Below are 10249 nucleotides of genomic sequence, written 5' to 3' on the forward strand. Positions count from 1 at the left end.
TTTGAAAGTACAGTATGTGTTCGTTTTTACTGAAATCTAAACAGTACTATCACCGTTTTCTTGTGTTTAAACTTTACCAAATGGTTAGAATCGGTATGACAGGTTCAGGGCTTTCGCAATGTGTCAACCTATACAATAGTTGGTGTATTTTTTATGCCCAGTGTTGGCGACAAACACTGACTGATGTATAGAAGGTCAATATGTGAACGTCAGCCTTGTGACTTGTGTACAGTTTAAAGATTAAGAAAACAAGCAAGCAATAATAATAATTCTTTTTGAGGCAGTTTTATCAAAGCTATCAGTTTGTATTTCTTGCTGAAATACAAATGTGAATGTTGTATTCCCTTAAAAGAGGGATGTAAACTAAGGATTTTTATTGCCTTTTCCCGTCTGCAGTTTGTTTAATAAAACTGTAATTGGCCCTGTAGATATTGTAGGTAATGTAAGCTGGAGATGGGAAGATATCCATCACACTAAATGCGAGTGTGTTTTACAGCAGAAATCGACATATAAGCAACAGGCTTTTGTTAACATTAACTTTAGGAAAACATTCAGATCTTTATTATCTTTATTGTTTTTCACATATGGATCATAACATGAGCAGGATGGAAGCAAACACACCAAATGTTTAGGATAGAGATGCAGATTGGCAAAAAACTAAAAGCTGCTTGACTACATTTCATGCTCCATGTAAGGCACTGGTCGGTAACATAACCAGCTACAGACAATCTTGGAACAGTTTATTACTTGGGTTTTTATTTTTATATTTACTATGTTTAATATGGAATACCACAGGAAGTCCCGGGGAGGTGATTGTACATAACATTGTTTGTACCTTGTTTTAATGTGTCTATTCTCTTGACTTTTATGATGTTGTACATGAGTGTTAGTATGGTGTTCAGCATTAAACTATCCTTTAAATAGACAGAATCTCAGTTGACCACTTCCTTCTTTAATTTTCTGCCATCGTGTTTGTATAGCACGGGCCACGCCAGTCCTCACACAGACCAGCAACTTCTTCCACTACTTCTGCTGCTTCTTTGTCTTTTCTGCTGTGCCGAGATGTCAAGCATTAATTCAACAATATAACAGACAGACATCATAATTTGATCGTTTAATTTCCAATTCTTGAAAAAATGATATACAAAAAGGGAGAAAAGCAGTGATATCCATCTGAAATTGTGATTTTTCATGAAGATGCAAAAACATTGACTTAAAACAGATTATTTGAGAGGTTGATTTTCATGTGAAATTCTGCACTCTGAAAGTTCAGAGACTGAGACATTATTTGTTGAAAATTGAAATTGGTTACTTCTGCTATGCTCGCACGTAGATCCGCGTGCACACCACATCATCGGCTCCAAAAGTCTGAAAAGATTATGAAGGAGAAAAAAAAAATCTGGTTATCACTTTATCAGCAGTTCTATATTGTTTGACTTTGAGAACGAACAGACACACACGCAGGCACACAGCGAATTTCAGACTGGTCTGAGCTTCAATACAGGTCCATCAAAATCAAAACACGTCTTTCATCTCTTCCACACCATGTTTTATTCAACCTTCTGCTATGAAAAATATAAAAATACTCCATTAAAGTAAAGTCCTGAATTCATAATATTGCTTAAGTAAAAGTAGAGAAGTATTATCAGCAAAATGTACTCAAAGTATCAGAATTTATAGTAAAAGTAAAAAATTATATTAATTTTTAATCATTTGTGTACTACTGGGTAAATTACTAGTAAAGAACTGAATTGTGTGTGTGTGTGTGTGTGTGTGTGTGTGTGTGTGTGTGGGGAGTAGTTTAGTATACTGTAAAAGTATAAACTAGCATAACATGGAAATACTCAAGTAAAGAATAATGTCAAAATTGTACTTATAGTATAGAATGTGTAGAATAGTTACATCCCCCCCCCCACTGATACTAAATATATACGAGGGCTGGGACGATATGCTTTTGTTTTGATTCTTTCACGATACATGGGTGCAAATTTGATTTGTATTGCGAATTTCATTTATTGAAACAAAATTTGAATAATACACTTCTAGAGACAATATATCATGAGACATTTTTAAACAACTAATTTTTTTCCAAGAAGAATGCACATAACGTCAGTCAGTCAGTCTGACATTTCTATTATTTGTAAAGTACATCACATGTATTTTCTGCATTTTCTGCTTTCACTCTGTTTTGCTGGAAACGGATATGTTGTGGTCGCCATCAGTGGTATCGTATAAACAGAAAATACTAAGGTGAATCATTGGTAAAATAAAAAAAAATATTGATTCTAGGAAAAATAATCGATTTAACAAAACCTCATGATACATGCGATTTTTCGATTTTTTTATTTTTTTTTCATTTTCCCCACAGCCTTAAAATATAGAAAACAATGTTACTGTCCCCTTTTTCTTTTTTTTCTTTTTTTTAACGGTTTTCTGGAAAAGCCTTTTCAATCAGACAAAACTTGAGGAAAACCTGTGTATTACAGTAACATTTGTAAAAGAAAAAAAATTGTTTAACAACCGTGTTATTTTACAGCTACTGGTATAATACGCTCCAATGAAGTATTAACATGTGAGGTTTCATGTATTGTATTCCCTAAATGTCTTCTTATAATACTATGTTAAAGTCCTCATATTCTCTGCTGCTCTGTTACATTTCCACCACTAATTACCTACATGCAGGCTTCTATCATAATCTTAATTTGGTAACACTTTACTTGAAGGTATCTACATAAGGGTGACATGACTGTCCTGAACACATGACACTGTCATGACACATAAACCCTAACCATAACTTGTCATGACAAAAACCGAATGACACTTACTAAAAGAAGCGTTCTGTCATAAACGTTTATGACTTGTTTATAATGTTTATGACACGTTCATGACAGTGCAATGTCACTCTAATGTAGATAGCTTCAAGTAAAGTGTAACCCTTAATTTGACACGGCTGCCTGCTTAAAGAAACAGACGTGACAAAATCTGATATGAGAATGGGGAAGTAACATTGGATGTCCCAGGTTAGGGGGTGGATGTGTCGGAGTCCAAAGATTTATGGGAGTCCCTGGGGGGGGGCGTAGCGTTATTGCCAACTGCAGCGCCACACACCATCATTACCTCAGGCCATGCAGTGTGGCGGGGCGGGGGGAAGCAGGGCAGCACCGTGAAAAATGGAGCTGAGGCGACTCCCATCTGGCACGTGGCGCGATGCCGAGGGAGACATTAACTGGAGGGAACACCAGGGTCCATTGGCATTTCTCAACAGCATGATCAATGAGCCCAATTAAAGTCCACAGGAGGGCACACACACACACACACACCTCCCGGCTCCATTCCCATCATAAAGTGGCCAGTGCATGACTTATCTTTAATAAAAAATAAAAAAAAATCTATATTTATTGGCTTGAAATGTAAAGGAAGTACAGTATATGAGGTTCCTTGCATGGACAAGTAAAAGAGTCGTTTTTCATCTTAGGCTTTTATCCTCTTCCTCTTTTTTTACTGTAGACTCCAAATGATCTTTAAAAGTCCACCCGTGTTAGATCACAGTGAGCGCAGTGAGCCACGCCGTTCGTCTTCATTAAGCCCCACATCCATCCATCTCCCCCTGAGAGCCTAATCTCATCTGCTGGCCACTGCTTTCATTCAACTATTTATATGCATTTTATTCTGTTTAAACTGAGAGATCGATCACATTCCTCTGTGAACGGAGAGGAGAGGGAACTCGTGTTAAGATGGGATGTGATTTGCAACTGGCCCTTCTGCAATAGAGGATGCTCTAGCTTCAGGACTGCATTCCTAGGACCCTAGTTTTTCGGGTAGATGCTAGAATGTAATTATCCTACCTCTAACCCTAACCTTAACCCTTCATAGCTAGCTAGCTGCTAACTTAAGTGTTGCTGCTTGTGCAGCATGGTGGCCCAATGGTTAGCACTGTGGCCTCGCAGCAAGAAGGTTCTGGGTTCGAATCCAGGTCGTTCCGGAGTTTCCATGTTCTCCCCATGTTTGCGTGGGTTTCCTCCAGGTGCTCTGGTTTCCCCCCACCATCTAAAACATGTACTAGGTTCCAGGGCGCTGTGATTGGCTGCCCACTGCTCCTTGAGGGATGGGTTAAATGCAGAGAATGAATTTCGCTATGTGTATGTGACAATAAAAGTACCAATCAGGGCCAGGGGGGCAGTTTAACTGCGTGTCAATCACTGCTCATGCATTCATTCTCCCTTGTGGGGGGAGGGGCTTAGGAGAACGTTTTGGGCTTTAGCAGAAAGGGGGGAGGGACTGAGAAGTTGTTGATGTTCAAAGCAACGATATACTGTTTTATACTGTAACAAGGTGGTGCCAGAGGAGCCAGATCTTTTTATTTATTTATTTTTAATTTTTTTCCTACTGGAACATAGGGTCAGTTTCAGCAAATATGACAGAAAGTTAGTTTTATAAGTCTTACCTACTGCACCTTTAAAATCACAGAACAGCAGGACATATATCTGACCTCTCCTTGTGTCTGGTGTCGCATTAAAACTTACCATCTTCCCTTTTGAAAAGTTTTCTTTTCTTCCAATGATTCAACCCCACATGTAGATCAGATTACAGCCTATCACTCCCAAAATGGACAGACGGACGTCCACACCCTTATCTTGAATCAAAACAGGTTTGGCCCTGTTCAAAGTTTCAGTTCCCAATTGGAAAAACCTGCTTTCAATCCAAATTACAGCCCCTCTCACATGTGTTTGTGATTGCCTCTCTGCAGAGGTGAGTCATAGTCGGTAAAGAGGAGATCTCCATCACAGCCAAACTGGACTCTGCTTTGTTGTCCATCTGGCCAATAAATCCAAACGGGCCCAGATGTTTGTCTTAGTGATCTCGAATTGCCAGGAACTGGAGGCTGAAGTGTTTCTGATGTATGCAAGGTCATGAAGTGCTGTCTAACAACAAACTCATGGCAGGGGAATTCTATTTTACTGTATTCCTTTGAAATCTAGATTAAGTTTCTCAGTGGGGCCCCTGAATATGTGTTGCTGCAAACTGTAACTAATAATTCACTTGCTTTTAGCCTTCTGTGCCTTTTTATTAATGTGGATCTTGCAGCCAATAGGGAAATCAGATCGACATGAAATGACCCAAGAAAAACAAAACTCGCCTTGGAAGAGTCTGACTTCTGGTCTACATTTCATAAAAACCTTTCTTTTAACATGATTTTCTATAGATGTCTTTCTTTCTTTTTCCCTTGACAATTATGAAAATATAAAGGAATGCATCATGATAATGTGCTGTCTCACAGATGCAGGCATGTTTATCCACGCCCACATTTGCCAAAAAAAGAAAAGAAATATAAGTAATAAATTGTATCTTTGAATGGCCATGGGAGTTCGGAACATTTTCGAGGAACTACGTAGTATTTTTTGGAAAAATATTGACCAGATCGTTTAACATTTTCACATCTGGTGTCACCACCCAGCTGTGGCCTCTCTTGACCATCTTTCTGCTTCTACTGAGGTATCCTTCATCGGTGGGAAATGCTCTCAATTTTCTTTTTTCTTTAGAGTTAGAAGAAAGGCTCGATACGACTGTTGTATATTTTGCTTGTTTAATACGTGCACAAACCTAAGTGTAACCTAAGTGCAACTAACAGTTGTTTTCATTATCTATTTTCTATCATTATGATTAATCTACTCAATATTTTCTCGATTAATCAATTGTTTTGGTGTATGAAATCCCCAGATAAGTCCCCAAAGTCAAAACTGATGTCTTCAAATGTCATATTGTCAAAAAAAAAAAAGCCACATTTGCTTGAAAATTACGCTATTATTATGCTAAGATAAGGTAACCGGCTGCTGGGTGTAGTTTCATATTAGGAGAAAGAGATCAACCTTCTCCTAAAAAAAAAATAAAATAAAAGTGAATAAGCGTATTTCCCAAAATATTAAACTAACATAGGCTACACCGGACTGAAAGAACAGGTGTTTTGACATAAATTGAGGACTGTCCCTTGAACCAATCCCTTGTATTCTTATTGGCATAAAGAAACGTAAAAACAGAAAATGGCCCCATGTGGTTAAAGACTGCAACCTCCAAATTTGACACCTCAACCCACTTTGCAAAACGTGTGTCCATTGATCTGCTGAGAGATTTTAGTTGGAAGTGGGAGTCATTGTGTAGACATCCGTCTTCAGGCTGATGGGACGAGAGCTTTTGGGAGCCGCAATTTTACAAAAGAAAACTTAGAGAAAACTTTGGTTACACTTTACTTGAAGGTATCCACGTAAGAAGTGACATGACACTGTCGTAAACAAGTCATAAACATTATAAACAAGTCATAAACGTTTATGACAGAACGCTTCTTTTAGTGTCATTTGGTTAAGTTATGGTTAGGGTTAGAGTTCATGTGTCATGTGTTCATGATAGTGTCATGTCACTCTTATGTAGATACCTTCAAGTAAAGTGTTACCAAAACTACTTACTTTTTTTTTCTAGAAAGAGAAACCAAAGGGTTGATCCTGAAGAGACGCGTGTGGATCATAAACCCTTTATACAATTGATTCATTTGAGTCTACAGCTGCATGTAGCACTCTCCTACTTATTTATCACCATATTTCTAGTTACAGTAAACTTGAATTAAAAACTACTCACCAGTACGAGTTCGTCCCCGTTGAGTTCTCGGGTCCAGTAGGTCTTTGGGCCATTCCCGCTCAGTAGAGTCTGTTTGCAGTAAATCTTGTTTTCAGTTTCCCAAGTGGCCAAGCTCTGTAGAAAAGCAGCACTTTAATGATGTTTTTTTTTCTATATTTATAACCGCAGATGTCATGCAGTAAAGCTAAGTGATAGATGAGAGATCGGGGCATTTTTTCTCACCATCAGTCTTCAAGGGAGGTTTTAGCTTGAAAAATTACAATTTTTAAGATTTCTTTTCAGTGCATTTTTTATCTACTTCCTTGCAGCCGGTTTCCCTTAATTTCAGTAAAATCTGAGACTTAAAGGGACACTTTAGTCGCCACAAGGAACATATGCTGCCTGTGTTGTGTGATCTTATCTGGGGCTCTGGAGAAACTTTTTAAAGTCTGAAAAAATAACCCTTCCCTCTTTTACCAATTTACCAAGCAGATAGGGTCATTAGTATTGAATTGCATTATGGTAAATGTAGGATCTAGTGGGTTTGGAAACTAGGGACTAAAAGTCGTGATATCCTTTGATTTTAAGCCATTCTTTTTTCAATCTGTCTCTCACAATTTAATACAATTGCAATGTTGGGTACCCCTTTAACCTGCACTTAGTAGAGTCTTGTTAGTTAAAGGTGCTCTAAGCGATGTCACGCGTTTTTTACGCTACAACATTTTTTGTACAGCAAACATCTCACTATCGCGCTGTAAAAAAACGCGGTCTCGAAGGGAGGGAACGGGATGAGGAGGAGGGAGGAGCGAGCTAGTCTTCGTTTTGTTTGAAAATACTTCCACGTCACCCAACATCACTTAGAGCACGCAAAAACCCCTTATAGTAATTTGAATGTTAGGACAGTTTTTCAGAAGAGTGATGTGTTCAGGTGATAGTGTGAATCCTCAAGACTTGATTTTAAGCAACAAGCTACAAAGTCATATCATCCTTCTATAATGTCATTTGTTTTACTCATTCATAGATGTCACAAAGACAGTTGAATTGATAGAAACTAAAATCTCAGATTGTTCTTGTGTATCATGTGTAGTTATCGCTGGTTAGTTGGATTACCTTACACTTTCTGCCGTCCACCGTCTCCTCATTAAACTCCTCTCCAATGACGAAGTTGATCTCCGTGGTGCGGACTGTGGTAGAAGTCTTGATGTAGAAGTGTTCGCCATTTTGTCTTATCTCCACATGTGGCTTGGACGCAGCTGCCACCGCTACCTTCCTCAGCATGGCATTCACACCTGAAAACACATACAAAGCTACCTGTGAGCCTACAGTATACATAAGGTCCCATGGCATGAAAATTTCCCTTTTATGAGGTTTTTTTAAAATTACAAATACACTGTAAACACAGACTGCAGCAGTTTCCCCTTGCGGGGTCACAGGCTCTAGTGTCGAATCTTTCTCCTGCTCCCACATTTATTCCTGTCTCTCAGGATAAGGACCCACCTCTGAATTTCAAGTCACAGACTAAAGTTGTTTGTCATGGAAGTGTTGATTCTACAGTAATATGCATTTCATTTGTTCTAATCACGTCTAGCTCAACAGGGGATGGCTCCCCAAAAAGAGACAACAATAGTTACCTTTCCTGTGGGGACAATGAGTCTTCTTCATATGCTAAATGTCAGACATGACCTGATTAATTCTTTAGAAGCTAGGTTTTGGGTGAGGCAGTCAAATGCTGATTAGTGTAGTTACTTGATTAAATTTAGCTGCAGGCCCCATTAAACATTGTTTTCCAAACATAGCCTGGCTTTAACTTTTTTAAACCTAACAGTATCCTGCTCTGCCTTTTGAGAAAATGAAAGCTCAGATGGGCCGATCTGGAATCTTCCCTTTATGATGTCATAAGGGGAAAGGTTACCTCCCCTTTCTCTGCTTTTCCCGCCCAGAGAATTTGGCCCGCCCATGAGAAAGAGAGAGACGAGCAAAGCATGGCAGTTGGTCAAGACCACACCCCCACCCCCCACCTTGCCCCCCCCTCTCCTCCTCAATAGCTACAGACACAGAAATGGCACATCCTAAGGAAAACTCATTGTGGGACTGGCTCTAGTGGCTGTAATTCTGCACCAAGGCTGAATTTCTGTAAAGAGACTTCAGATACAGTATTAGGGGACCACTAAGGTCTATATAAAAGCATCCAAAAAGCAGCATGTCATAGGACCTTTAATAGAAATATGAAGTAGGGCTGATTAGTCTGTAACTTATAATGCTGATGTACAAAACAACTTTGTTCCCATCCATTGCCACTCAGTATTAGATCTACTTTCATCCATATTTTATCATCTTGACATTGCGTTGTGTCACCTCACATTTTGTCTGTCTCCGCCTCTGGCACCAAAAAAGCTTTTAAGAAAAAAAATCGGAGTTTCTGTTTCAGACATGAAACTTGGCTTATTCACAAAAATGTAGAGTTACGTATCTCAGACAGTAAAAACATATCACGTTTTAGTTGTCAGGAGAAGATTTGACAGTATGAAGCCATTGGTTTTCACATTACAAGAAAAGGATCCTCTAGCGGCTGCAACTGAGATTGTTATCAGCAGATGTTGCAAATATGGAGGCTGCAGTGACAAGGTGGTGAGGGGGAGGAATGCTGCTTTGTTTAGCTCTCCTGTAGATCATGATAGATTATATCCTCCAAATGAGTGGAAAAGCTATTAACCCTTTCTGTCAGTTACAGTGCAAACATTCAGATGAAAGAACGCTTCAGTCTGTTTTCCATCCATCCTCTTAAGTCCATCACATAAACCCAGCGACAATACACACGTTTGTCGTCTCGTCCTGTAGTTAAAAGCAGTTTTAGTCCACTTTGGAACAAGCAGCTTTGGTTTTGAATTTGTCCTCTGCAACCATACTTCCATATAAAAAAAAATAATAATAATTTAAAAAGAGCTATTATGAAGCCAAAATGAGAGACATTGGATTGGTGGAAACATAATGGAAAAGACCATCTTTAATTTTTTTTTTTCCTTTGGTGAATGTATCCAATGTTTGTCTGTTTCCACCATCTGAGATGCTTACAATCTATGTGTAATTTGTACTTCAAGTGTGACATATTTTAGTGTCTTTTTCATTTGCGTTTTACATTTGGTTGTCTACAGATAATATACCTCTTTCATGTTCAGTCACTGGATAGTAAAAAAAAACAAACTAAAATGCATTAAACCTTCGTAGGAGAAAAAAAAGAGTAAATTGTCCTCACCCAGGGTTTTGAGCAAATCTTCGAAATTCTCGCTGCTTTTCATTTTCCATGTCCCTGCAAAATTGGGCATTTTTTCTTGTGGGGGTTTTCAATGTGTGTCAGCCTTTCGTCTCCTGTCGTCCGTCTCCTTTCTCTTTTCTTCAGGCTCTTTCTCTCCCTCTATCTCTCTCTCTCTCTCTCTCTCCTCACTGTGTGCAATGATCCAAGCACACAGCAGACCAAACCCACTCTACCTCAGCCTCCTCTCCCACACATTAATCACACACACACACACACACACACACACACACGGTGTTAATGGTTTATTCTCATTAGAGACTTTTTAACGACTGTGCTGAATTATGGTTCCGTTGGATGGTCTTGATGTCTCATCTCATCATCTGATCTGAC

The 10249-nt window shown here is 38.9% G+C and overlaps 1 protein-coding gene across 4 annotated transcripts; it reads right to left on the reverse strand.

Moving 5' to 3' along the window:
• Positions 1–538: 538 nt before the first annotated feature.
• On the reverse strand, positions 539–10023 carry LOC114555466 (cellular retinoic acid-binding protein 1). 4 transcript variants are annotated; one of them, XM_028577894.1, is made up of 5 exons: positions 9860–10023; positions 7717–7895; positions 6628–6741; positions 1313–1368; positions 539–1049 (listed from the first exon to the last, which is right to left on the reverse strand). In XM_028577894.1, exons 1-4 carry the CDS (start codon positions 9927–9929, stop codon positions 1318–1320), a joined length of 414 nt encoding a protein of 137 aa, XP_028433695.1. In that variant the 5' UTR covers positions 9930–10023; the 3' UTR covers positions 539–1049; positions 1313–1317. The 4 variants fall into 4 exon arrangements, with proteins under 4 accessions (XP_028433695.1, XP_028433686.1, XP_028433677.1 ...); XM_028577885.1 differs by having other exon boundaries at positions 539–1052; XM_028577876.1 differs by having other exon boundaries at positions 539–1071.
• Between the last annotated feature and the right edge of the window lie 226 nt (positions 10024–10249).

This window comes from Perca flavescens, chromosome 1 (assembly GCF_004354835.1).
Source record: "Perca flavescens isolate YP-PL-M2 chromosome 1, PFLA_1.0, whole genome shotgun sequence".
Taxonomy (NCBI): domain Eukaryota; kingdom Metazoa; phylum Chordata; class Actinopteri; order Perciformes; family Percidae; genus Perca; species Perca flavescens.